The following is a 26,415-nucleotide window of genomic DNA, read 5'->3' as shown; positions in this document are numbered from 1 at the left end:
CAGACCAACCAATCAGAGGCCAGAACTGGGTACAAAAGGGGAGGGGTAATTTATTGGGGGCGGGGCTTCACGGGGGGCGGGGCCTCGTCGTGGGCGGAGCCACCGCGGTCACCACGGCAACAAGGGGGTGGAGCTGAAGTGGCGGCCATTTTGTTGCTATGGAGACCTTGTGGTTGCTATGGCAGCCGTTTGGTTGCCACGGCGGCCATTTTGTTGCCATGGAGACCTCGTGGTTGCCATGGAGACCTCGTGGTTGCCCCGGCGGCCATCTTGCCCCCCCCGGCGGCCATCTTGTCCCGCGACGGCCATCTTGAGGCCTTCCCTCTCACGCCGGGCCTCCGTCGCCGTCGTCATCGGTGACGTCATCGGCGACGTCGCCCCCTCCGTCATGGCCGCGGAGCTGGCGCAGGGCCCAGCGGCGGTGGCGGAGGCGCTCGCGGAGCCGCCCGTACTCCTCGGCCGCCGCCTGGAAGCCGGGGCCCAGCGCCTGCAGCGCCTCCAGCGCCGCCCGCGCCCCCGACAGCTCCGCCCCGGCCCGCGACAGCTCCGCCTCCAGGCGCGACCTGCGGGGGGGGCCATATCGGGGCGATATCGGGGCGTATCGGGATAGCGTGGGGCGATCCGGGGCCGACGGGGGGCCGCACCTGATGACGCGATGCGCCTCCACCACCGCGGGGCTGTAGGTGTCCAGCAGCACCGTCAGCTCCTCCAACCTGCGGGCGTCACCGTGACGGGGTCGCGCTCGACGGGCGACGTCACCGTGACGTCACCACGACGACGTCACCCGCGACGACGTCACTGCGCCGAGATGACGTCACCCACCGGATCTTGAGCAGCATGGCCGCCCCCTTGGCCTCCAGGTAGCGCCCCCGGCGCCGCTCCAGCTCCGCGCCCGCCGCCCGCTCCTCCTGCAGCCGCCCCAGCAGCGCCCCGCAGCGCCCCAAAACCTTCGCGCAGAGGCGTTGTCGTCACCTGTGACGTCACCTGTGACGTCACCGATGACGTCACCGATGACGTCACCGCCGCCGTCACGGCGCGGTACCTGCGGGTAGAGGCGGCGGTGGCGCTCCAGCTGCTCGGCCAGGCGGCGGCGCCGGGCGGCGGCGGCCTCCAGGCGGCGCCGCTCGGCCGCCAGCTCCCGGGCCACGGCGGCGACGTCGGCGGCGACGTCACGGGGCCTCTCGGTGACGTCACCGGGGCCGGCGGTGACGTCACGGCCCCCCCCGGTGGTAGGCGGCCAGCTCCCGCGCCTTCCCGGCCAGGCGCCGCTCCAGCGCCGGCAGCAGGCGGCGGCGCAGGGGGGCGGGGTCCTGCTGGGCGGAGGGGCGTGGTCGGTGACGTCACGGGGCGCGGCCGTGACGTCGCGGAAAGGGGGGCGGGGCTCACCTGGGGCGGCGGCAGCAGAGCGGCCAATGGCGGCGGGCCGCGGCGCAGCTCGGCCAATGCCAGCGCTTCCTCCACAGTGGGCGGGACCTGGGGGGGAAATAAAGGGGAGGGGCCTTCCCATGATGCTTTGGGGCCCCGTTAGGCCCCGCCCCCTTTAAGCCCCGCCCCCTTTTCTCACCCCCTGGGGGCGGGGCTCGCGCAGCAGCTCCAGCACCGCCCTCCAGAGCCCCTCGCGGGCCAACCAGGCGGCTCGCTGCCGCGCCAGCCCCGCCTCCGCCCGCCGCAGGCTCCGCCCCCCGGCCGCGCCGAGCCCCGCCCCCAGGGCCGCCAGCAGCCGGCACAGCCCCGGGTGGGGGCCGAGCTCCTCGGGGGGGGGCAGGGGCAGCGCCGGGCCTGCGGAGAGGGAGGGGCTCGTTAGCATCTCATTAGCATATCAGTTAACACGACGGCTGGCCCCGCCCCCTTTGGCCCCGCCCCTCTCACCCAGAATCTCCGCCTCCAGGTCCGTCATGGCGCTAAGTGGGGGGCAAGGGGGGGGGGTTACCCACGATGCGCTGGTGTGTTTTACCCCAAATCCCCCTTTTTCGCCCCAAAACCTCCCACGTTTCGCCCCAGATCCCCCTTTTTTAACCCCACGCCCCCCCTTTTCACCCCAAACCTCCCTTTTTGACCCCGAGTTCCCCATTCCTCACCCCACAATCTCCCTTTTTTCACCCCAAATTCCCATTTTTCACCCCCGAGCTCCCTTTTCGACCCCAAATTTCAAATGTTTCACCCCAAAATCCCCATTTTCTGACCCCAAACCCCCCCCTTTTCACCCCAAATCCCCCATTTCTCACCCCGAATCTCCCTTTTTAACCCCAAACTCCCCATTTCTCACCCCAAAGTCCCCAGTTTTCACCCCAAGACCCCCATTTTTTACCCCAAAACACCCCAAATCCCATTTCTCACCACAAATCCCCCATTTATTACCCCAAATCTCCCTTTCTATCCCCAAATTCCCTATTTTCCCCCTAAATTCCCTATTTTTTTACCCCAACCCCCCGTTTTTCACCTCCAAATCCCGTTTTTCACCCCAAATCCCCCACTGACCACCCAAAATCTCCCTTTTTTACCCCAAATCCCCCATTTTGAACCCCAAATCTGCCTTATTTACGCCCAAATTCCCCCTTCACGACCCCAAATCCCCCCTTTTTACCCCAAAATCGCGTTTCCTACCCCACATCCCCCGTTTTTTACCCCAAATCCCTGTTTCTCACCCCAAAATCCCGTTTCTCACCCCAAATCCCCCATTTTTCACCCCAAACCCGCCATTTCCCGCCCCAACACCCCCATACCCCCCCCCAGCCCCTCCACACCCCCCCCAGCCCCAATCCCCCCCTTTTTCACCCCAAAACCGACCCCCCTCCGGGCCCGGCCCCTCCCGCCGCTCCCTTCCGCGCGCTTCCCGCCTGGCCACGCCCCCCCCGCGCCCTCCAACCAATCAGCACGCGGCGGGGGCGTGGCGACGCACGTTGCGCACGGCGCGGCCCCACCCCCGCTCCCCCTCCCCTCCCGGAGCGCGCCGCGCATGCGCAGCCCCGGCCCCGCCGCTCCCCTCGCTCCCCCTCCCCTCCCGGAGCTCTCCCCGCTCCCCCCTCCCCTCGCTGAACCCCGACGCATGCGCAGCGCTCTCCGCGCTCCCCCTCCCTTCCCCGTTCTCCCCGCGCATGCGCGGTGCCGTCCCCGCTCCCCCTCCCCTCCCCGTTCACTCTGGAGCCTACTGACGGCCCCCGGCGACTCAAAAACGCTGAAAACGCCCCAAATTTAACCAAAACTCCGCGGTTTTTTCGCGGGACAGCCCCAGCCTGCCCTCCCCTCCTCCCCCTGAGGCCCCGCCCCTTTGTTTTTTACCTTATTTGGCTGTGGGGGGCACAAAATGGCCAATGGGATGGGGTGAGGAAGGGGCTTTCGGCCAACCAGCCTCACAGGGGGCGGGGCCAAGCGGTCACGTGCCCCCCACCGCCCACCACCATTGGCTGAGGCCCCCCCATCCAACATGGCCACCCCCTCCCCATCCCGCTCCCTCCATCAATGACAGACAGGGGCTGGAACCAATCAGAAAGCTTTATGGGATGCGGAGGGCGGGGACAACGTCCGAGGGGGCGGGGCCACTGCAGAGGGGGCGGGGCCATCTCCGCAGTGGCCCCGCCCCCCCTGCAGTGGTTGGAGGCCTCCGCGGCCTCGGCCAATGGGAGCCTCCGAAATGGATCACGGCCTCCGCCTCCTCGGCCAATGGGGCGCTCCGGACGGCCGCGGCCTCCGCTTCTCCAACCAATGGGATCGCCCGGGCGCGGCCTCCGCCTCGTCAGCCAATGGGAGCCTCCTAAAGAACGACAAAAACGGCCTCCACCAATTAAAAAACCCCGCGGCCTCCGTTTCCTTAACCCAGCCCCGGCCTCCGCCCCCCCGACCAACGGGAACCTCCAAAAAACCCCGGCCTCCATCTTTTAAACCCATCAAGCCCCGGCCTCCGCCCCAAAAACCCCGGCCTCCACCCCGTAAATCAACAAAATCCCCCCCAAACCTCCCGTGGCCTCCATTTTCTTAACCCCATTCTGGCCTCCATCCCCCAAAACCCCCCCAAATCCCCCCAAAACCCCCGGCCTCCACCCCCTAAATCAACAAAATCCCCCCCAAACCCCCCCGTGGCCTCCATTTTCTTAACCCCATGCCGGCCTCCACCCCCTCACCCCCCAAAAACCCCGGCCTCCACCCCCTGAATCAACCAAATCCCCCCCAAACCTCCCGTGGCCTCCATTTTCTTAACCCCATTCTGGCCTCCATCCCCCAAAACCCCCCCAAATCCCCCCAAAACCCCCGGCCTCCACCCCCTAAATCAACAAAATCCCCCCCAAACCCCCCGTGGCCTCCATTTTCTTAACCCCATGCTGGCCTCCACCCCCTCACCCCCCCAAAACCCTCCAAAAACCCCGGCCTCCACCCCCTAAATCAACCAAATCCCCCCCAAACCCCCCCGTGGCCTCCATTTTCTTAACCCCATGCTGGCCTCCACCCCCTCACCCCCCCAAAAAACCCCGGCCTCCACCCCCTAAATGAACAAAATCCCCCCCAAACCCCCCCGGTGGCCTCCATTTTCTTAACACAACCACAGCCTCCACCCCCCAAACCCCCCAAAAACCCCGGCCTCCACCCCCTCAATGAACAAAATCCTCCCTAAACTCCCTGTGGCCTCCATTTTCTTAACCCAACCGTGGCCTCCACCACCCAAACCCCCCCCAAAACCCCCCCAAAACCCCCCAAAACCCCAGCCTCCACCCCCCAAACCCCCCAAAACCCCGGCCTCCACCCCGTAAATCAACAAAATCCGCCCCAAACCCCTGGTAGCCTCCATTTTCTTAACCCCATGCCGGCCTCCACCCCCTCATCCCCCCCCAAGACCCCGGCCTCCACCCCCTCGCCCTCCGAAATCCCCCCAAAACCCCGGCCTCCACCCCCTAAATCAACCAAATCCCCCCCAAACCCCCCGAAGCCTCCATTTCCTTAACCCAACCGCAGCCTCCACCCCCCGAACCCCCCAAAAACCCCGGCCTCCACCCCCTCAGCCCCCCAAAAGCCCCGGCCTCCATCCCCTAAATCAACAAAATCCCCCCTAAAACCCCTGTAGCCTCCACTTTCTTAACCCCACGCTGGCCTCCACCCCCAAAATCCCCCCAAAACCGCCCCAAAACCCCGGCCTCCACCTCCTCACTCCCCCAAAAACCCGGCCTCCACCCCCTAAATCAACAAAATCCTCCCTAAACCCCCGGTGGCCTTCATTTTCTTAACCGAACCGCAGCCTCCACCCCCCAAACCCCCCAAAAACCCCGGCCTCCACCCCGTAAATCAACAAAATCCCCCCCAAACCCCCCCGTGGCCTCCATTTTCTTAACCCCATGCTGGCCTCCACCCCCTCACCGCCCCCAAAACCCCTCAAAAACCCCAGCCTCCACCTCTTAAATCAACAAAATCCTCCCTAAACCCCCGGTGGCCTCCATTTCCTTAACCCCACGCTGGCCTCCACCCCCAAAATCCCCCCAAAACCGCCCCAAAACCCCGGCCTCCACCCCCTCAATGAACAAAATCCTCCCTAAACCCCCGGTGGCCTCCATTTTCTTAACCCAACTGCGGCCTCCAGCACCCAAAACCCCCCCAAAACCCCCCAAAACCCCAGCCTCCACCCCCTCAGCGCCCCAAAAACCCCGGCCTCCACCCCCTCAACCAAAAAAACCCCCCCCAACCCCCCCATGGCCTCCATTTTCTTAACCCCATGCCGGCCTCCACCCCCTCACCCCCCCAAATCCCCCCAAAACCCCCTCACCCCCCCAAACCCCCCCCCCCCGTACCCCCTCACCCCCCGCCGTCCTCCTCCGGCGCGGCCTCCTCACTCCCGCCCGGCCTCCCCGTAGAGGCCCTGCAGCTCGGCCACGTCGTGGCGCGAGACGCGGCGCCAGCCGCCGGCCCCCACGTGGTAGACGGCCACGCGGCCCCCCGAGTAGGCGTCGCGCCGCGCCGCCTGGAAGATGGCGCGCCGGGCCAGCTCGCAGGCGGCCTCCACGCCGAGGCCCGGGCGGAGGCCGCGGTCCAGGACCCCGTAGGCGTAGGGGGCGCCCGAGCCCACGGCGAAGGCCGGCCCGGGGACGCGGGTGCCCTCGCTGTCCACGTAGTAGAGGCCTGGGGGGGGACGGGGGGGGCGGGGGGGGGAAAAAAGGAGGTTGGGGGGAGGCCGGCGGGGTTTGGGGGGCCTCTGCCCCGAGGATGGGGGCGGTGGGAGGCCTCCAGCCCAAAAGGAACGGCCTCAACCCCACCCAAACCCCCTCAACGCCCCCCCAAGCCCCCCCCAAAGCCCCCCAAGTCCCCCTCAAACCCCCCCAACCGCCCCCCAATCCCCCCAATCCCCCCCCAACCTCCCCAAAGCCCCCTCAAACCCCCCCCAAACCCCCCAACCCCACCCCAAACCCCCCCCGAAAGCCCCCCAATCCCCCCTAAACCCCCCTCAACCCCCCCAAACCCCCCCCAATCCCTTCTCAAACCCCCCCAACCTCCCCAATCCCCCTCAAATGCCCCCCAAACCCCCCCCAAACCCCCCTCGAACCCCCCCAAACCCCTCCAACCCCACCCCCAACCCCCCCAATCCCCCCTCAACCCCCCCCAAACCCCCCCCAACCTCCCCAATCCCCCCCAAACCCCCCCCAACCCCACCCCAAACCCCCCTCAAACCCCCCCCAATCCCCCCTTAATCCCCCCCAACCCCCCCCAACCTCCCCAATCCCCCCCAAACCCCCCCAACCCCACCCCAAACCCCCCCAACCCCCCCCAATCCCCTCTTAATCCCCCCCAAACCCCTCCAACCCCACCCCAAACCCCCCCCAATTCCCCCTCAACCCCCCCAATCCCCCCCAAACCCCCCCAACCCCCCCAAACCCCTCCAACCCCACCCCAAACCCCCCTCAATCCCCCCCAAACGCCCCCAATCCCCCCTCAAACCCCCCCCAAACCCCCCCTCAAACCTCCCCAAACGCCCCCAATCCCCCCCAAACCCCCCCCAACCTCCCCAATCCCCCCTCAAACCCCCTCAAACCGCCCCCAACCCCCCCCCAACCCCCCCCAGCCCCCCGCCCGGCGGCCTCACCCGGCCCCCTCTTGTCCCAGCCGCAGATCATGGTGCCCATGCTGAGCCCCAGCCCCTTGTACTGGTACACCATGTTGGCCAGCAGCTTGGAGGCGGCGGCCACCGAGATGGGCTCCTTGTTGCGCAGCTCGTAGACGCGGCACTGCCGCGCCAGCAGCCGCTCCCAGAAGCCGCAGTCGGCCGCGCCCCCCGCCATGGTGCCCAGCAGCGCCGCGTTGATCTCGATCACCTTCTGCACCGACTGCGACGCCACGTACGAGCCCGCCGTCGCCCGCGAGTCCACCGCCACCACCACGCCCTCCTCGAACTGCGGGGGGGAGAGAGGGGGAGTTTGGGGGGGCGCCGAGAGGACGGGGAGGGCCCCAGGCGGACTCGGAGGCCGCTACGTGGCTTTGGAGGCCCACCACCAGGTCTCCAAGTGGCCCTGGAGGCCCTTAGGTAGACTTGGAGACCCCTAGGTAGACCTGGAGGCCCACCACCAGGTCCCCAAGTGGCCCTGGAGGCCCTTAGGTAGACTTGGAGACCCCTAGGTAGACCTGGAGGCCCACCACCAGGTCCCCAAGTGGCCCTGGAGGCCCTTAGGTAGACTTGGAGACCCCTAGGTAGACCTGGAGGCCCACCACCGGGTCCCCAAGTGGCCCTGGAGGCCCTTAGGTAGACTTGGAGACCCCTAGGTAGACCTGGAGGCCCACCACCAGGTCCCCAAGTGGCCCTGGAGGCCCTTAGGTAGACTTGGAGACCCCTAGGTAGACCTGGAGGCCCACCACAAGGTCCCCAAGTGGCCCTGGAGGCCCTTAGGTAGACTTGGAGACCCTTAGGTAGACCTGGAGGACCACCACAAGGTCCCCAAGTGGCCCTGGAGCCCATTAGGTAGACTTGAAGACCCCTAGGTTGACTTGGAGACCCCTAAGTAGACTTGGAGGACCACCATGAGGTCCCCAAGTGGCCCTGGAGATCCTTAGGTGGCTTTGGAGGACCACCGTGAGGTCCCCAAGTGGCCCTGGAGGCCGTTAGGTGGCCCTGGAGACCCCTAGGTTGACTTGGAGGACCCTAGATAGACTTGGAGGCCCACCACAAGGTCCCCAAGTGGACTTGGAGGCCCTTAGGTGGTTTTGGAAGCCCACCACGAGGTCCACAAGTAGACTTGGAGGCTCTTAGGTGGCTTTGGAGGCCCACCATGAGGTCCACAAGTGGCCCTGGAGTCCCCTAGACTGACTTGGAGGACCCTAGGTTGACTTGGAGGCCCACCACGAGATCCCCAAGTGGCCCTGGAGACCCTTAGGTGGCCTCAGAGACCCCTAAGTTGACTTGGCGGACCCTAGGTAGACTTGGAGGCCCACTACGAGGTGCCTACATGGCTTCAGAGGCCCACCACGAGGTCCCCAAGTGGCCCTGGAGGCCCTTAGGTGGCTTTGGAGGACCACCGTGAGGTCCCCAAGTGGCCCTGGAGGCCCTTAGGTAGACTTGGAGTTCCACCATGAGGTCTCTAGGTGGCCTTGGAGATCCTCAAGTGGCCTCGGAGGCCCCTAGGTAGGCTTGAAGGCCCACCACAAGGCCTCTAGGTGGCCTTGGAGGTCCCCAAGTGGCCTTAGAGGTCCCCAAGTAAACTTGGAGGCCCACCATGAGGTCCCCAAAAGGACTTGGAGGTCCCCAAGTGGCCTCGGAGGCCCATCATGAGGTCCCCAAGTGGCCTCGGAGGCCCCGAGGTGGACTTGGAGGCCCACCACGAGGTCTCGAGGTGGCCTTGGAGGCTCCCTGTCTGCAGAAATCAGCCCCACAAGGGCTTCATTCGGGTTTTGGGGTCCCTCCAGGGGGCTTTGGGGTACCCCCAAGGGGATTTAGGGTCCCAAAAAGGGACTTTGGGGTCCTCCTAGGGGTCTTCGGGGTCCCTCCTTGGGGATTTAGGGTCCCTATGACCAAACACCCACCCCACAGAAGCTTTTATAAGGTCTCAAGATTCCACCCACGCAATTTGGGGTCCCCTCCATGGGGTCTGGGGGTGGCTACGGACCTAACCCAGACCCGCAAGGGCTTCTATAAGACGGCGGGGTCCCCAAAAAAGGTTTTGGGGTCCCCCCACGGGGCTCTGGGGTCTCACCAGGGGGCTTTAGGACCCCTCCAAAAAATTTTGTGCCCCCCCAAGCGGTTTTAGGGTCCCATAACGGGACTTTAGGCCCCCACAAGGGGCTTTAGGGTCCCCCCAAGTGGCTTTAGGGCACCCCCAAGGGGTTCTGCGGTCCCCCTAAGGGGTTTTGGGGTCCCATAAGGGATCTTTAGGCCCCCCCCTCGGATTTTGGGGTCCCCCCGCGAGTCTTCAGAATCCCTATAACCAAACACCCCTCACAAAACCCTTCCGAAGCTCTCCCGTGCGCTCTGTGCTCCCCCCACGGGGCTTGCGGACTCCCCAACCCCCCAAAACCCCCCCAAAGACCCCTCAACCCCCCCCCACCTTAAAAGCCAGCGTGGTGGTTCCGTGCAGGAGCTGCAAACCGGGTCCGGGGGGCTCCGCGGTGCCCCAGGGCGGCGCCGCGAGGCTCTGCGGGGGGCCGGGGGGGTCCCGGGGGGCTGCGAGGAGCGGGAAGGCGGCGGGGGGCGGCGGGGGCTCGGCGGGGAGCCGCAGGACGCTGGCCAGCGCCATCTTGCCTCCCAAGATGGCGGCGGGGGGGCGCTCAAGATGGCGCCGGTTGCCAGGCAACGCGGCGGGGCGCGCGCAAGATGGCGCCGGTTGCCGGGCAACGCGAATGGGCGCGCGCAAGATGGCGCCGGTTGCCGGGCAACGCGGCGGGGGCGCGCGCAAGGCGGCGCCGGCTGCTAGGGGCGACGCGGCGGCGCCATCTTGCTTGAGGGCGTGACGCGGCGGCTTCCGCCCGGCGGTGACGTCACCTAGCGGCCTCCTCCTCCTCCGCCGCCGGGCCGGAAGTGGGGGGGTTGCCGGGACAAGATGGCGGCGGGGAGAGGCCGGGGGGCGGGCGGGGCCCAGGGGGGCGTCGGGGGAGCCGGGGGGGCGGCCCTGGAGGGGGGAGGGGGGCGGTGGGAGCGGGGAGCCCCCCCCGGAGCGCCCCAAAATGGCCGCGCCCCCCCCCCCCCCGGGGCTTACCTGTGGTGGGGCAGGCTGGGGGCGGGGCCTGGGGAGAGGGGCGGGGTCAGAAGGGGGCGGGGTTAAGCGGGAGGGGGCGGGGCTTGGGGTAGTGGAAGCCAATGGGGGGCTGGGGGCGTGGCTTGGGGGAGGGGCGGGGTTTGTGGCGGAGGGGGCGGGGCTTGGGGCTTGGGTGAGTGGGCGGGGCTTGGGTGAGTGGGCGGGGCTTTAGGGCTACTGGTGCTCCAATGGGAGCTGGGGGCGGGGCTTAGGTGGAGGGGGCGGGGCTTAGGTGGAGGGGCGGGGCTTAGGTGGAGGGGCGGGGCTTAGGGGGAGGGGGCGGGGCTTATGGGGGAGGGGCGGGGCTTAGGGGGAGGGGCGGGGCTTAGGGGGAGGGGGCGGGGCTTGTGGGTGGCTTAGGGTGTATGGGGAAGGGGGGGGGGGGGGTTGGATTTTTGGGGTGAAACCCGGGGATTTTGGGGGCTCACCCGGCCACGTGGGGGTCCCACGGAGCGGGGGCCGCTCCAGCGACGCCGAGCGGCTGCGGTGGGTGGGAGGGGCACGGTTTTTTTGGGGGGGAAAACCCCAAATTTGGGGGCGTTCCTGGATTCGAGGAGGGGGGGGGGGTCTCGCTCACCTCACCACCTGCCCGCTGAGCTGCCGCCGGGGCTGGGGGGTCACTGGGGGGGGGGGTGGCGAGTTTTAGGGTGAAAAACCTTAAAATTGGGGCTCCCCAAAAATGGGGGGGGGTCCCAGAAAATGGGAGAAAAAGGGAGGGGTTGGGGAAAAGGGGGGGGGTTGGGGGAAAAAAGGGGGATTTGGGGGAAAAAAGGGGGATTTGGGGGAAATGGGGGGGGAGGGGGGGAAGGGTGGTTTTGGGGAAAAAATGGGGGTTTTAGGGAAAAAGGGGGGTCCTACCTGTCTCCACTGGGGAGGTGATGCCGACGGGCCTGGGGGTGCTGTTCCTGGGGGGGGGGGGAAATTGGGGTGCTGAGCACCTGGGGGGGGGGAACCCCAAAAATTAAGGGGGTTGGGGGGGGCTCACCTGCTCGACCGCCAGCCTGGGGAGACCTGGGGGGGGGATTTGGGGGGGAGAAAGGGGGAAATTGGGGGTTAAAGGGGGAAATGGGGGGTTGAAAGGGGAAATTGGGGGGGAAATGGGGAATTGGCGGGGTAAATGGGGGAAAAAAGGACAAATTGGGGGGGGTTAATGGGGAAGGGGGGGTAAATAGGGAAAACTGAGGGGAAATCGGGGGTTAAACAGGGAAAAATGGGTTAAATAGAGAATAAATAGGTAAAATACGGAAAAGTGGGGGTCTTAAATGAGGAAGGATTGATTAAATAGGGAAAAATTAGGGTAAATAAAGGGAAATGGGGGGGTTAAATGGGGGAAAATGGGTTAAAAAGGATAAAAAGGGGGGAAATGCGGGTCAAATAAGGAAAAAGAGAGTCGAAGAGGAGGATAAATGGGGAAAAAGGGTCTTAATTGGGGTAAAACGGGGGAAAGGGGGGGTTAAATGTGGGAGAAGGGGTTTTTAAAAGGGGGGTTAAATAGGAAAAAAAGGGGGTTGAATAGGGAAAAGGGGGGTTAAAAGGGGAAAAGGGAGGGTTAAAAAAGGGAAAAGGGAGAGTTAAAAGGGGAAAAAGGGGGTTAAGAGGGGGAAAAAGGGGGTTAAATGGGGAAAATGGGTGGCCAAAGGGGGGAAAATGGTGGCCACATGGGCGAAAAGGGGGGTTAAAAGGGGAAAAAGGGTGTCCAAATGGGGAAAAATGGGGGGAAGGGGGATTTAAACGGGGAAAAAAGGGTGGTAAAAAGGGGAAAAAGGATAGAACGGGGAAAAGGAGGACTGAACGGGAAGAGGGGGAGTTAAATGGGGAAAAAAGCGGGGTAAAAGGGGGAGATCTGGGGGACCTCGGCCTCCCGCAGGTGCCTCCGGAGCTCCCCGTTCTCCCTGCGCAGCGCCTCGGCCTCCCTGCGGGGCGGCAGCGGTGAGGCCGGGGGGTGGGGGAGGCCGAAGGCGGGGGGAGGCCGCCCCCCCCAAGATGGCCTCGCTCACCTCTCCTTGGCCTCCAGCGCCCGGCGGGCCTCCCGCAGCGCCGCCTCGGCCCGGCGCGCGGCGTGGCGCTGGGAGGCCAGCAGCAGCTCCGCCTGCGCCCGCTGGAAGCGCCAGGCCTGCGGGGAGGAGCTCAGGGCTTTGAAGAAAGGGTAAGGGGGGGGGAAGGGTTTTTTTGGGGGAAAATCCGCCGGATTTGGCTCACCTGGGAGATGTGCGCCAGGCGCTGGCGGGCGACGGCGGCGGGGCTTTTGAGGAAAAGCGCCTCGTGGGGCTGGGGGGGGGGGGATAAGGGGTAAATCGGGCCGCCGGCAGGGCGGCGCTCGCTGTCAAAAGGGGGGCGCGAGGGGCGGGGAGGCCGCGAAATGGCGGCCGTTGGGTGGGGGGACAAAATGGCGGCTCTACGGGGGGTGAATGGGGAGGAGACAAAATGGCGGCCCCCATGGGGGGGGTATTCAAAATGGCGGCCCAATGGGTTAGTATGGGGGGATCCAAGATGGCGGCCCCCAGTGGGGGGATCCAAGATGGCGGCCCTATGGAGGTGAATGGGGGATCCAAGATGGCGGCCACCATGGGGGGGATCCAAGATGGCGGCCCTATGGGGGTGTATATGGGGGATCCAAAATGGCGGCCACCATGGGGGGGATCCAAGATGGCGGCCCTATGGGGGTGTATATGGGGGATCCAAGATGGCGGCCCTATGGGGGCGAATGGGGGATCCAAGATGGCGGCCCCCAGTGGGGGGAGCCAAGATGGCGGCCCTATGGAGGTGAATGGGGGATCCAAGATGGCGGCCCCAGTGGGGGGATCCAAGATGGCGGCCCTATGGGGGTGTATATGGGGGATCCAAGATGGCGGCCCTATGGGGGGTGTATATGGGGGATCCAAGATGGCGGCCCTATGGGGTGTATATGGGGGATCCAAAATGGTGGCCCCCAGTGTGGGGATCCAAGATGGCGGCCCTATGGAGGTGTATATGGGGGATCCAAGATGGCGGCCCTATGGGGGCGAATGGGGGATCCAAGATGGCGGCCCCCAGTGTGGGGATCCAAGATGGCGGCCCTATGGGGGTGTATATGGGGGATCCAAGATGGCGGCCACCTGTGGGGGGATCCAAGATGGCGGCCCTATGGAGGTGAATGGGGGATCCAAGATGGCGGCCCTATGGAGGTGAATGGGGGATCCAAGATGGCGGCCCTATGGAGGTGAATGGGGGATCCAAGATGGCGGCCCCCAGTGGGGGGATCCAAGATGGCGGCCCTATGGGGGTGAATGGGGGGATCCAAGATGGCGGCCTCCATTGGGGGGGGAACAAAATGGCAGCCCTATGGGGGTGAATGGGGGGGATCCAAAATGGCGGCCCCCACAGGGGGTAAACAAAATGGCGGCCCCCAGGGGGCACTCACCTGGTCGGGGAGGGGGAAGCGGCGGCAGGCGGCGGCGCAGACGGGGCAGGGACCTGTAAGGGTAAGGGTTAATTATTGAGCACCCCCTTTTTTAAAAAAATGTTTTGTGGGGTTAAATTGTACGGGGGCCCCTTTTTGCAAATGTTTTGTGGGGTTAAAGCACTGAAGGGCCCTTTTCTGCCATTGTTTTATGGGGTTAAAGCGTTGGGGGACACTGTCTGCTGACATTTTATGGGGTTGGGGATTGAGGGACCCCTTTTTACAAACGTTTTGTGAGGTAAAAACATTGGCGAACCCCTTTATAAAGCCATTTTTTGAGGTAAAACCATTCACGGACCTTTTTCTGCCACCGTTTTATGGCATTAAAGGATCAGAGGACCCCTTCCTGCCACCATTTTATGAGGTAAAACCATTTCTGCTGCCATTCTATGGGATTAGGGACTGAGGGACCCCCTTTTACATGCATTTTATGAGGTAAAACCATTGGGGACCCCCTTTCTGCCACCATTTTATGATGTTAAAGATTGAAGAACCCCTTTTTATACCCATTTTATGGGGTCACCATGAAGGGACCCCCCCTTTTCCAGCCTCCCGGGGCCCCCACCTGCTCCCAGGCCATTTTGTGAGGTAAAAACGTTGGCAGACCCCTTTTTAAAACGATTTTGTGAGGTAAATGTGTCCGGAGACGCCTTTCTGCTGCCGTTTTGTGGGATTAGGGACCGAGGGACCCCCCCTTTTACACCCATTTTGTGAGGGGAAACCATTGGCGGACCCCCTTCTGCTTCCATTTTATGGGATTAGGGATTGAAGAACCCGTTTTACACCCATTTTGTGAGGTAAAACCATTGGCAGACCCTTTTCTGCTTCCATTTTATGGGATTAGGGATTGAAGAACCCGCTTTACACCCATTTTGTGAGGTAAAACCATTGGCAGACCCCCTTCAGCCGCCATTTTATGGGATCAGGGACCGAGGGACCCCCCTTTTACACCCGTTTTGTGAGGGGAAACCTTTCACAGGCAACTTTTATGACCATAAAGGATCGGGGGACCCCTTTTACACCCATTTTATGGGCTCCCCGTGAGGGGAACCCCCCTTTCCCAGCCCTACCTGCCCCCAGGCAGCGCTGGCAGAGGAGGTGCCCGCAGGAGGTGAGGCAGAAGCCGGCGCCCTCCTGCCGGTAGCAGCGGTTGCAGTGGAACCAGTCCTGCCCGGGGGGGGCCGCCATGGCCCCGGGGAAGGGGGCGGGGCCTAAAAAGGGCGGGAAGCGCGGGGGCGGGGCCTAAAAGGGCGGGAAGCGCGGGGGCGGGGCCTAAAAGGGCGGGAAGCGCGGCCTAAAAAGGGCGGGAAGCGCCGAGGAGAAAGGGCGCGAGGCGGCTAAAAGGACCGACAAAAAGGTGAGAATCACCTTAAAACTACCATCAAAACGTGTGAGAAACGTTTAAAAACAGCTTTAAAATGGTGAGAGGCGTTAAAAAATACCTCTAGAAGGGTGAGGAACGTTAAGAAACGCCTATAAACGTGGCGGAAAGCGTTTAAAGTTACCATTAAAAGGGTGAGAAACGTCTGAAAGGGTGAGAAACGTCTAAAAGGGTGAGAAACGTCTAAAAGGGTGAGAAAAGTCTAAAAAACGGTGAGAGACATTTAAAATAAGCATTGAGAAGGCGAGAGACGTTTAAATTGCCATTAAAAAACGTGATAAACGTTTAAATTGTCATTAAAAAGAATACAAAATGTCTAAATTGCCATTAAAAGGGTGAGAAACGTTTAAAAATACCTTTAAAAGCGGCAATAAATGCTTAAAATTACCATTAAATGGGTGATTAAAGGTTTAAATTACCATTAAGATGGTGAGGAAGGTTTAAAATTACCCTCAATACATTATTACCATCCCATAATGCCTCAGGAACCCCCCCAAAAAACCTCAAATATCCCCCAACACCTCGCGACCCCCCCCTCAAATATCCCATAATGCCTCAGGAACCCCTCCGACACCCCCCCAATGCCTCAGGAACCGTTCCCCAAACCCCCAAATATCCCGTACTACCTCAAATTTCCCCCAAAAAAAACTCACATATCCCATAATGCCTCAGAACGTTCCCCCCAAGCCCCCCCAATATCCCCCAATTCCTCAAAATTTCCCCGCTAAAACCCCAAATATCCCATAATTTCCCAGAAACTCTCCCAAAATCCCACAGTACCTCAAGAACTCCCCCACAGCCCCTTAAATATCCCATAATGCATCAGGATCTCCCTCAATGTCCCCAGATACCTCAAAATTCCCCCCTAAAACCCCATAAATATCCCGTAATCCCCCAGAAACCCCCAATAACCCCCTCAAAAATCCCATAATCCCCCGGAAACCTCCAATAACCCCCCCCAATATCCCAAAATACCTCAAAATTTCCCCAATAACCCCCCTCAAAAATCCCACAATCCCCCAGAAACCCCAATAAACCCCTCAAAAATCCCCAAATGCCTCAAAATTTCCCCAATAACCCCCCTCAATATCCCATTATAATCCAGAAGCCCCCAATAAACCCCTGAAAAATCGCCAAATACCTCAAAATTTCCCCAATAAACCCCTCAAAAATCCCATAATCCCCCAGAAACCCCCAATAAACCACTCCAATATCCCATAATCCCCCAGAAACCCCAATAAACCCCTCAAAAATCCCAAAATACCTCAAAATTTCCCCAGTAACCCCCCTCAATATCCCATTATCCTCCAGAAGCCCCCAATAAACCCCTCAAAAATCGCCAAATACCTCAAAATTTCCCCAATAACCCCCGCAATATCCCATTATAATCCAGAAGCTCCCAATAAACCCCTCAAAAATCCCATAATCCCCCAGAAACCCCCAATAAACCACTCCAATATCCCACAATCCCCCAGAAACCCCAATAAACCCCTCAAAAATCCCAAAATACCTCAACATTTCCCCAATAAACCACTTAAATATCCCATAATCCCCCAGAAACCCCAATAAACCCCTCAAAAATCCCAAAATACCTTAAAATATCCCCAATAACCCCCCTCAAAAATCCCATAATCCCCCAGAAACCCCCAATAAACCCCTCAAAAATCCCAAAATACCTCAAAATTTCCCCAATAAACCCCTCAAAAATCCCAAAATTCCCCAGAAACCCCCAATAAACCCCTCAAAAATCCCAAAATACCTTAAAATATCCCCAATAACCCCCCTCAAAAATCCCATAATCCCCCAGAAACCCCCAATAAACCCCTCAAAAATCCCAAAATACCTCAAAATTTCCCCAATAAACCCCTCAAAAATCCCAAAATTCCCCAGAAACCCCCAATAAACCCCTCAAAAATCCCAAAATACCTCAAAATTTCCCCAATAACCCCCCTCAAAAATCCCATTATCCCCCAGAAGCCCCAATAAACCTCTCAAAAATCCCAAAATACCCCAAAATTTCCCCAATAACCCCCCCAATATCCCATAATCCCCCAGGAACCCCCAATAAACCCCGGGGGGCGGAGCCTCCCCCTTTAGCCCCGCCCCCTTTCCTTCCCCAGCGTGGGCGGGGCCTAACAGGAGGCCACCGGAAGTGGGGGCTACCAGACCCGGAAGTGGCTACCAGATCCGGAAGTGGCCGCCGGAAGTCCCACAGAGGACGCGTCCCCCGAGGCCTTTGCCCTCCATTTTTGCTGGCCCCGCCCCCTCGCGGTGACGTCACGTCCGGCCCCGCCCCCCCCCCCCGCAGAGGGGCGCGATGGCGGCGCTGGCCGGGAAGGTGGCGCTGGTCACGGCCGCCACCGACGGGTGAGGGCCCGGAATCCCCCCCAGCACCCCTAATCCCCCCTAATCCCCCGTAATCCCCTCACCCCACAGTGCCCCATAACCCCCCATAACCCCCCATAATCCCCCCATAAGCCCCCATAATCCCCCCATAACCCCCCATAATCCCCCATAACCCCCCATAATCCCCCATAACCCCCCATAATCCCCCATAATCCCCCATAAATCCCCACAGCGCCCCCTAATCCCCTCATACTCCCCGCGTAATCCCCCCTAATCCTCCGTAATCCCCCATAATCCCCTATAACCCCCTCACCCAATTGTGCCCTGTATCTCCCCCTGGCCCCACAGACCCAAGCCCCATAAGCCCCTTGCCCCATAGCCCCCCCCATAATCCCCCATAGCGACCCCATAGCCCCCCCCATATCACCCCATAGCGACCCCAGGGCCCCATAGTGCCCCATAATCCCCCATAGTTCCCCATAGCCCCCCATAGAGACCCCATAACCCCCCCAGAGACCCCATAGCCCCCCCCGTAGCCCCCCATAGCCCCCCATAGAGACCCCCCAGCACCCCATAGTGCCCCCATAGGCCCCTATAACCCCCTATAGCACCCCATAGCGGCCCCATAGCGCCCCATAGAGACCCCATAGCCCCCCATAGTGCCCCATAGCCCCCCATAGAGACCCCATAGCCACCCAATAGCCCCCCAAGACCCCATAGCCCCCCATAGCCCCCCATAGAGACCCCATAACCCCCCACAGAGACCCCATAGCCACCCCATATCCACCCCATATCACCCCATAGCCCCCCAAGACCCCATAGCCCCCCATAGCCCCCCATAGAGACCCCATAACCCCCCACAGAGACCCCATAGCCCCCCATAGCCACCCCATAGTGCCCCATAGCCACCCCATAGCACCCCATAGCCCCCCATACAGATCCCATAGCCCCCCATATCACCCCATAGCCCCCCATAGAGACCCCATAGCCACCCCATAGCACCCCATATCACCCCACAGAGACCCCATAGCCCCCTATAGCACCCCATAGCCCCCCATAGTGCCCCCATAGCCCCCCATAGTGCCCCATAGCCCCCCATAGAGACCCCATAGTGCCCCATAGAGACCCCATAGCCCCCCCCATAGCCCCCCATAGAGACCCCATAGCCCCCCATAGAGACCCCATAGCCCCCCAGAGAGACCCCATAGCCACCCCATATCCCCCCATACAGATCCCATAGCCCCCATATCACCCCATAGCCCCCCATAGAGACCCCAAAGCCACCCCATAGCCCCCTAGAGACCCCAAAGCCACCCCATAGCCCCCCATATCACCCCATAACCCCCCATAGCCCCCCCATAGCCCCCCGCAGCCCCCCATAGAGACCCCATAGCCCCCCCATAGCCCCCCGCAGCCCCCCATAGAGACCCCATAGCCCCCCCCCAGCGCCCCGCTGCCCCCCCCCCCCAGGATCGGGCTGGCGGTGGCGGAGGCGCTGGGGGCGGCGGGGGCGCGCGTGGTGCTGAGCTCGCGGCGCCAGCCCCGCGTGGAGGCGGCCGTGGGGCGGCTGCGGGGCCGCGGGCTCGAGGCCACCGGGGTCGTGTGCCACGTGGGGCGGCCCCAGGACCGGCAGCGCCTGGTGCAGGCGGTGAGCCGGGGGGCTACGGGGGGGGGGTGTGTGGGGCAGGGGGGTGAGGTTATGGGGCCAGGGGGTGGTTGTGGGGCTGGGGGGAGGTTATGGGGTCAGGGGGGAGGTTATGGGGCCGGGGGGAGGTTGTGGGGTCGGGGGGGAGGTTATGGGGCCGGTGGGGGGGGGTTATGGGGTCAGGGGGGAGGTTATGGGGCCGGGGGGGAGGTTATGGGGTCGGGGGGAGGTTATGGGGTCAGGGGGGAGGTTGTGGGGCCGGGGGGGAGGTTGTGGGGCTGGGGGGAGGTTATGGGGTCAGGGGGGAGGTTATGGGGTCGGGGGGAGGTTATGGGGTCGGGGGGGAGGTTATGGGGTCGGGGGGGAGGTTATGGGGTCGGGGGGAGGTTATGGGGTCGGGGGGAGGTTGTGGGGTCAGGGGGGAGGTTATGGGGTCGGGGGGAGGTTATGGGGTCGGGGGGAGGTTATGGGGTCGGGGGGAGGTTGTGGGGTCAGGGGGGAGGTTATGGGGTCAGGGGGGAGGTTGTGGGGCTGGGGGGGAGGTTATGGGGTCAGGGGGGAGGTTGTGGGGCCGGGGGGGAGGTTGTGGGGCTGGGGGGAGGTTATGGGGTCAGGGGGGAGGTTATGGGGCCGGGGGGGAGGTTATGGGGCCGGGGGGTGGTTATGGGGTGGGGGGGGAGGTTATGGGGCGGGGGGGAGGTTCTGGGGTCGGGGGGAGGTTATGGGGCCGGGGGGAGGTTGTGGGGCCGGGGGGGAGGTTATGGGGCCGGGGGGGAGGTTATGGGGTCAGGGGGGAGGTTATGGGGTCAGGGGGTGGTTGTGGGGTCAGGGGGGAGGTTATGGGGCCGGGGGGGAGGTTATGGGGTCAGGGGGGAGGTTATGGGGTCAGGGGGGAGGTTATGGGGCCGGGGGGAGGTTGTGGGTCCAGGGGCAGGTTATGGGGCCAGAGGGGTGCTATGGGGTTGGGGGGTGGTCCCGTGGATCTGTGGGGCGCTGTGGGGCTTTTTGGGGATCCCTTGGATCTGTGGGGCCCTACGGGGGTTCTACGGCCCTGTGGGTCGCCGGGGGGGCCCCACGGACTTATGGGGCGCCCCACGGCCCTATGGGGCAGGCCCTGGACACGTACGGCGCCATCGACATCCTGGTGTCCAACGCCGCCGTCAACCCCGTCATGGGCAGCGCCCTGGAGGCCGAGGAGGAGGCCTGGGAGAAGGTGCGGCCCCGCCCCCTCCCTTTTAAGCCCCGCCCCCTGCCCGACCACGCCCTCCCAAGCCCCGCCCCCTTTGTCTGACCACGCCCCCCCCCCCAAAAGATCTTCCAGGTGAACGTGACGGCGGCGGCCATGCTGGTGAAGCTGGTGGTGCCCCACATGGAGCGCCGGGGGTGAGCCGGGAGGGGGCGGGGCTTGTGGGGGGGAAAGGGGGCGGGGCCTGGCGGTGACCACGCCCCCCCTCGGTGACGCCCCGCCCCCTTTTGTCGCGCAGGGGCGGGGCCATCGTGCTGGTGTCCTCGCTGGCCGGGTACATGCCCTTCCCGGTGAGCCGGGGCGAGGGGGCGGGGCTTGGGGCAGGGGGCGGGGCTTGGGGAGGGGGCGGGGCTTGGGGGGAGGGGGGCGGGGCTTGGGGGAGGGGGGCGGGGCTTGGGGGGGAGGGGGCGGGGCTTGGGGGAGGGGGGCGGGGCTTGGGGGAGGGGCGGGGTTTGGGTGGGGGCGGGGCTTGGTGGAGGGGGCGGGGCTTGGCGGGGAGGGGGCGGGGCTTGGGAGAGGGGGCGGGGCTTGGAGGGCGGGGCTTGTGGGGGGGAGGGGCTTGGGGGAGGGGGCGGGGCTTGGGGGAGGGGGCGGGGCTTGAGGAGGGGGCGGGGCTTGGGAGAGGGGGCGGGGCTTTGAGGGGCGGGGCTTGACGGGAGGGGGCGGGGCTTGGTGGGGAGGGGGCGGGGCTTGGGAGATGGGCTTGATGGGAGGGGGCGGGGCTTAATGGGAGGGGGCGGGGCTTCATGGGGAGGGGCGGGGCTTGTGGGGTGGTGGGAGGGGCTTGATGTCGAGGGGCGGGGCTTGACGCGGAGGGGGCGGGGCTTGGGGGAGGGGTTTGATAGGGAGGGGGCGGGGCTTGTGGGGTTGTGGGCGGGGCTTGATGGGGAGGGGGCGGGGCTTGGGAGTGGGGCTTGTGGGGTGGGGGAGGGGTTGTGGGAGGGGCTTGATGGGGAGTGGGCGGGGCTTGTGGGAGGGGCTTGATGTCGAGGGGCATGGCTTGATGGGGGAGGGAGGCGTGGCTTGGGGCTGGGGGCGGGGCCAGGGGTTGTGGGAGGGGCTTGATGGGAAATGGGCGGGGCTTGGGGGTGGGGGCGGGGCCTGGTGGGGGCGGGGCTTGGTGTGGGGGCGTGGCCGGGCCCCGCCGGTGACGTCAGGGCCTATTATGGGGTGCCGGCAGGCGCTGGGCCCCTACAGCGTGAGCAAGGCGGCGCTGCTGGGGCTGGTGAAGGCGCTGGCCCCGGAGCTGCGCCCCCGCCGCGTCCGCATCAACGCCGTCGCCCCCGGCCTCGTCCGCACCCGCTTCAGCGCCGCCGTGAGGGGGCGGGGCCTCGGGAGGGGGCGGGGCCTCGGGGGAGGGGGCGGGGCCTCGGGGAGGGGGGCGGGGCCTCGGGGAGGGGGCGGGGCCTCGAGGGGTGTGGGCAGAGGGGGCGGGGCATAAGTCACGTGCGGGTTCTGGGTGGGGGGCGTGGCTAAGGAAGGGGGCGTGGCCTGGGCGCGGGGGCGTGGCTAATGGGGTGGGCGTGGCTTATCGGTGGGCGTGGCCATGACGTCGCGGCCTTTCCGCCTTGCAGCTGTGGGAGGACGAGGCCAGGCGCCAGCAGGTGACGGCCGCCATGGGCATCGACAGGTGGGCGGGGCTACGGGTCGCAGGGGGCGGGGCCAAACCCCAAAGGGGGCGTGGTTAACGCGAGCCACGCCCACTTTGCCCCTCCCCCCCCCCCCCCAGGCTGGGGACGCCATCGGACGTGGCCTCGGTGGTGACGTTCCTCTGCTCGCCCGCCGCCGACTACGTGGTTGGGGAGACCGTGGTGGTGGCCGGGGGCGCCCCCTCCCACCTTTAGGGGAGATTTGGGGACGTTTCGGGCGGTTTTGGGGCCATTCCGGGCGGATTTGGGGGCGTTTCGGGGCCAATAAACCCCCCTCTGACTGGCGCCATGGAGCCGAGACAAGATGGCGGCCGTGGGGGCCGCCATTTTGTGGGGGGGAGGAAGGTCTCGGGGCAAGATGGCGGCACCCGCAGGGGGCAGCCATCTTGGGGCCTGCCCCTTGGTGTCAACGGGGATGGGCGGCCATCTCGGGCCGCCATCTTGTGCCCCGTGGGGGCAGCCATGTCGGGGGCAGGCGGCCATCTTGGGGCGGTCACCATAGCAACGGTGAGGGGTGGGCGGCCATGTTATATGCTGGCAGCCATCTTGAGACTGTTACCACGGTAACCCCAGGGGCCTGGCAGCCATCTTGGGACCTGGCAGCCATCTTGGTGGCGTTGCTATAGCAACAGTGAGGGCCAGGCAGCCATGTTGGAAGCTGGCAGCCATCGTGGCGCCATCACCATGGCAACGCTGAAAGCCTGGCAGCCATCTTAGAGCCTGGCAGCCATCTTGAGACCATCGCCATGGCAACCCTGAGGCTCAGGCAGCCATCCTGGCGCCATTGCCATGGCAACATGGAGGGCTGGGAAGCCATCTTGGAGCCTGGCAGCCATCTTAGAGCCTGGCAGCCAACCCCTTGAGGCCACCCCTGTGGCAACGCTGAGGCTCAGGCGGCCATCTTGGAGCCTGGCAGCCCCAGTTCCCCCAATTACCACTAACGAGCCTCCTCCCAACGAGCCCCTTTATTCCCGAGGGGGGCGGGCTCAGCGTCGCCGCCGGAAACCTGCAGGGAGGAGGACAGACGAGATGAGGAAGCGGCGGCGCGAGCGGCACCCGCAAGGGCTGCTGGGACGTTGGAGGACTCACCGCGCCGCCTGCCCGCCCTCCTCTTGGCCGCCACCTTCCTCCTCTTGGGCGCCACCTGGAAGAGGGGGGGAGGTGAGAAAGGGGCACCCATGGGTGCTGGGGGGTGCGGGGGAGGGGGTCGGGGGGGCTCCCACCTGCTCGGGGGCTCCCAGGAGGGCGGCGGCGGCCCCGAAGTGGGTGATGGAGGCCAGGGGGGGCGCCCCCAGGGCCCGGCGGCGCCGCTGCGCCCGCTGCCGCCGCGTCTCGCCCAGGCGCACCAGCAGCGACTCCTCCAGCCGCGTCCTAAAATGGCCGCCGGGGGGCGGGGCTTAGAGCGGGGGGGCGTGGTCTGAGGGAGGGGGCGGGGCCTGCGAGGGGGCGGGGCTTCGGTGGGGGGCGGGGCTTCGGTGGGGGGCGGGGCGGGGCCCCTGCTGGGACACGGGGTGGCTTGGAGGAAAGGGGGCGTGGCTTAAAGGGGGCGTGGCTTAAAGGGGGCGTGGCCTAAAGGGGGTGTGGTCGGGGTGGGCGTGGCCTTAAGGGGTGTGGTCATAACGGGAGGGGTGTGGCTCGATGGTGGGCGTGGCCTAAAGGGAGGGGGCGTGGCCTGATGGGTGCAGTCAGATGGGCGTGGCGTAATGGGAGGGGCGTGGCTTTAAGTGGGCGTGGCCTAAAGGGAGGGGGCGTGGCCTAGGGGCACGCCCAGCCTCAACTTACCCCCCCCCCGGCAGGGAAATGGGTCCGGTGGTGCCCAATATGGAGCTGGGGGCGGGGCTACGGGGTAAGGGGCGGGGCCACGGGGCTGGGGGCGGGGCCACGGGGCTGGGGGCGGGGCCTACTCACCGCTGCTCCTCCTCCCGCGAGGGGCGGTCCCCGTAGGCCCCGCCCACCTCCTCGGGGGCGTCGCCCAGCTCGTCCCGCAGCTCCCGCACCAGGGCGCTGCCCAGGGCCCGGCGCCGCGCCGCCGCCGCCGCCCGCTGCTCCCGCTCCGGGCCCGCCTCGTCTGGGATTAGGGCGGGATTAGGACGGGAGGTTAGGGGGGGATTACGGGGGGGGGTTAGGGGAAAAATGGGGGAATTATATAGCGGGATTAGGGGGGATTAAAGAGGGATTAGGCGGGATTATGGGAGGATTAGGAGGGAATGTGAGGGAAATGGGAATTACGGAGAGATTAGGGAGATTTAGGGGGAAAATGAACGGATTATCGAGGGATTATAGGGAATTTGGAAAATATTAAGGAGATTAAGACAGAATTAAGAGAGATTAAGGAGATCAGGGGACATCATGTTGGATTACGGGAGGATTACGGGTGATTGTAAGGGATTAGGGGGAGAAATGGGGGGATTATGTAGGATAAGGGGGGGAAATGGAGAGATTGGGAGGGTTTATAAGGTATTAGAGGGATTATGGATGGACAAAGGGGAAAAGGAGGGAATTATAGAGGAATTATGGGGGATTAGGGGGTGTTAGGAGGATTTAGGGGGGATTGTGGGGGATTACGGGGTATTTAGCAGGAAAATGAGAACATTATATGGGATTATGGAGGATTATAGAGCATTAGGGAGAGTTAGGGCATAAAATGGGGGGATTACAGAGAGATTTGGGGGTATTTAACGGGAAAACGGAATTACAGAAGGATTATAGGGGATTTTGGAAGAATTACGGAGGCGTTGGGGGGGATTTAGGGAAAATATGCAAGGAATATGGGGGAGTTAGGAGGGATTAGGGGGAAATTATGGGGATTTATGGGGGGATTATGGGGGAAATAACGGGATTATGGAGGATTAGAGAAAGAACGGGGAGGAAACGGTGGCGTTATGAGGGGATTTTGGTGCATTTAAGGGGAAAATAGGCAGATTAAGGAGAAATTGTGAGAAATTAAGGGGGATTGGGGGGGAAACGAAGGATTACTGAGGGATTATGGGGGATTAAGGAGGGATTATGGGGGATTAACCTTACCGTACTGCACGGGCACGAGGCGCGGGGGGCACGTAGCGCCGCCCCCCGCCCAGCCCCGGGGCCTTCGTCGCGTGCGACCCCTCCTCCTCCTCCTCCTCCTCTTCCTCCTGCGGGGACCCCAAAAACCGCCAAAATCCCCCCAAGAATTGACCAAATCCCCCCGAAACCCCCCCAAAACGCCCCCGCTCACCCCCGCCATGTTGCCGGGCTCGGGGCGGAAGCGCAGCGGGTCGCCGTCTCCTGGGGACGATGGACAGCTGTCAATCAATCAGGCGCCGCCGGGATTGTGCGGGGGCGAGTTTAGGGGTCAGGTGGGGGGGGGGGGGAGGATTTTTGGGGTGAATTCAGGGGATTTTGGGCCCACCCGGCGCCCCGGCGGCGGCGCCGCCCGCAGGAGCTTGTCCAGGTGGTAGCGGAGGCGCAGCTCCATGGGGCGCGACTTCTCCAGCACCTGCGGGGCACGAAAACGCCCGGATTTACCCCAAAATGTGGCCAGGGGGGGGGGCCGCTTCCTCGGGGCCATGCCCCCTTTGCCCGAAGCCACGCCCCCTCCGCTAGGCCACGCCCACTTACCCGAGGCCACGCCCCCTCCGCTAGGCCACGCCCCCTCCTCCCCTCAAGGAGCAGCGGGGCCATGGGGTCCTTCCTTATATGGCAACGAGGCCACGCCCCTTGGGTTAAGCCACACCCACCCCAGGCCACGCCCCCTCCTTTAGGCCACGCCCCCTCCATTAAGCCACGCCCCTTTTAACCCTTTAAGAACCGGATGACCCCTCACCCCCCGCCCCCCACCTGCGGTATATCAGCCAATCCCAACCTCCCCCTTCAGGCCACGCCCCCACAAGCCACGCCCCCCTCCCCAGGCCACGCCCCTCACCCAGACCACGCCCCCTCCATTAAGCCACGCCCCTTTTAACCCTTTAAGAACCGGATAACCCCTCACCGCCCGCCCCCCCACCCATGGTATATCAGCCAATCCCAACCTCCCCCTTAAAGCCACGCCCCCACAAGCCCCGCCCCCCACCAGGCCACGCCCCCCTCACCAGGCCACGCCCCCTCCATTAAGCCACGCCCCTTTTAACCCTTTAAGAACCGGATAACCCCTCACCCCCCGCCCCCCACCCGCGCCGTATCGGCCAATCCCAACCTCCCCCTTCAGGCCCCGCCCCCCCCACAAGCCCCGCCCCCTCCCGCAGGCCCCGCCCCCTCACCAGGCGGGTCTCCAGCAGGCGGGGCAGGGCCGGCAGCGCCCCCAGGGCCCCCCCCCGGCACTTGGCGGCCAGCAGCAGCCCCAGGTCGCTCAGGTACTGCAGCAGCGCCTGCGCCCGCACCCCCAGCAGGGACAGCCCCTGGGGGGGGGTCAGGCACCCCGGAACGCCCCAAAGCGCCCCAAATCCCCCCCAAAGCGCCCCCAAATCCCGCCCGAAACGCCCCAAATCCCGCCTGAAATGCCCCAAATCCTGCCCAAAACGCCCCAAATCCCCCCCAAAAC

The 26,415-nt window shown here is 64.1% G+C and overlaps 4 protein-coding genes across 6 annotated transcripts; 1 reads left to right on the top strand and 3 right to left on the bottom strand.

The window, feature by feature from the left end:
- Positions 1 to 25: 25 nt before the first annotated feature.
- On the bottom strand, positions 26 to 2,814 carry HAUS4 (HAUS augmin like complex subunit 4). The gene is made up of 7 exons (XM_080609017.1): positions 2,776 to 2,814; positions 1,870 to 1,901; positions 1,565 to 1,779; positions 1,387 to 1,473; positions 823 to 947; positions 645 to 713; positions 26 to 563 (listed from the first exon to the last, which is right to left on the bottom strand). The coding sequence occupies exons 2-7, from the start codon at positions 1,895 to 1,897 to the stop codon at positions 326 to 328; spliced, it is 762 nt and encodes a 253-aa protein (XP_080465143.1). The 5' UTR covers positions 1,898 to 1,901; positions 2,776 to 2,814; the 3' UTR covers positions 26 to 325.
- Positions 2,815 to 3,474: 660 nt separating this feature from the next.
- On the bottom strand, positions 3,475 to 14,835 carry PSMB5 (proteasome 20S subunit beta 5). Of its 2 annotated transcripts, XM_080609007.1 has the most exons (8): positions 14,703 to 14,835; positions 13,594 to 13,646; positions 11,052 to 11,098; positions 10,155 to 10,182; positions 9,507 to 10,067; positions 7,058 to 7,364; positions 5,780 to 6,099; positions 3,475 to 3,751 (listed from the first exon to the last, which is right to left on the bottom strand). In XM_080609007.1, exons 1-7 carry the CDS (start codon positions 14,818 to 14,820, stop codon positions 5,810 to 5,812), a joined length of 1,404 nt encoding a protein of 467 aa, XP_080465133.1. In that variant the 5' UTR covers positions 14,821 to 14,835; the 3' UTR covers positions 3,475 to 3,751; positions 5,780 to 5,809. The 2 variants fall into 2 exon arrangements, with proteins under 2 accessions (XP_080465133.1, XP_080465132.1); XM_080609006.1 differs by lacking the exons at positions 10,155 to 10,182; positions 11,052 to 11,098; positions 13,594 to 13,646; positions 14,703 to 14,835 and having other exon boundaries at positions 5,772 to 6,099; positions 9,507 to 9,768.
- A 2,393-nt stretch (positions 14,836 to 17,228) lies between these two features.
- On the top strand, positions 17,229 to 22,184 carry LOC308186848 (dehydrogenase/reductase SDR family member 4-like). Of its 2 annotated transcripts, XM_080609010.1 has the most exons (8): positions 17,229 to 17,380; positions 18,830 to 19,007; positions 20,116 to 20,217; positions 20,317 to 20,387; positions 20,489 to 20,540; positions 21,431 to 21,565; positions 21,825 to 21,880; positions 21,980 to 22,184. In XM_080609010.1, the coding sequence occupies exons 1-8, from the start codon at positions 17,331 to 17,333 to the stop codon at positions 22,092 to 22,094; spliced, it is 759 nt and encodes a 252-aa protein (XP_080465136.1). In that variant the 5' UTR covers positions 17,229 to 17,330; the 3' UTR covers positions 22,095 to 22,184. The 2 variants fall into 2 exon arrangements, with proteins under 2 accessions (XP_080465136.1, XP_080465137.1); XM_080609011.1 differs by lacking the exon at positions 21,431 to 21,565.
- A 661-nt stretch (positions 22,185 to 22,845) lies between these two features.
- Positions 22,846 to 26,268, bottom strand: NGDN (neuroguidin). Its single transcript, XM_080609012.1, has 8 exons — positions 26,135 to 26,268; positions 25,288 to 25,374; positions 25,114 to 25,163; positions 24,924 to 25,030; positions 23,808 to 23,967; positions 23,123 to 23,270; positions 22,989 to 23,043; positions 22,846 to 22,905 (listed from the first exon to the last, which is right to left on the bottom strand). The coding sequence occupies exons 2-8, from the start codon at positions 25,351 to 25,353 to the stop codon at positions 22,886 to 22,888; spliced, it is 606 nt and encodes a 201-aa protein (XP_080465138.1). The 5' UTR covers positions 25,354 to 25,374; positions 26,135 to 26,268; the 3' UTR covers positions 22,846 to 22,885.
- Between the last annotated feature and the right edge of the window lie 147 nt (positions 26,269 to 26,415).

Source organism: Anser brachyrhynchus (genome assembly GCF_964034855.1).
Source record: "Anser brachyrhynchus genome assembly, contig: SCAFFOLD_351, whole genome shotgun sequence".
NCBI classification, from domain to species: Eukaryota; Metazoa; Chordata; class Aves; order Anseriformes; family Anatidae; genus Anser; species Anser brachyrhynchus.
The sequence above is the reverse complement of the archived record's forward strand: the minus strand, read 5'-3'. Positions and strand labels throughout refer to the sequence as shown.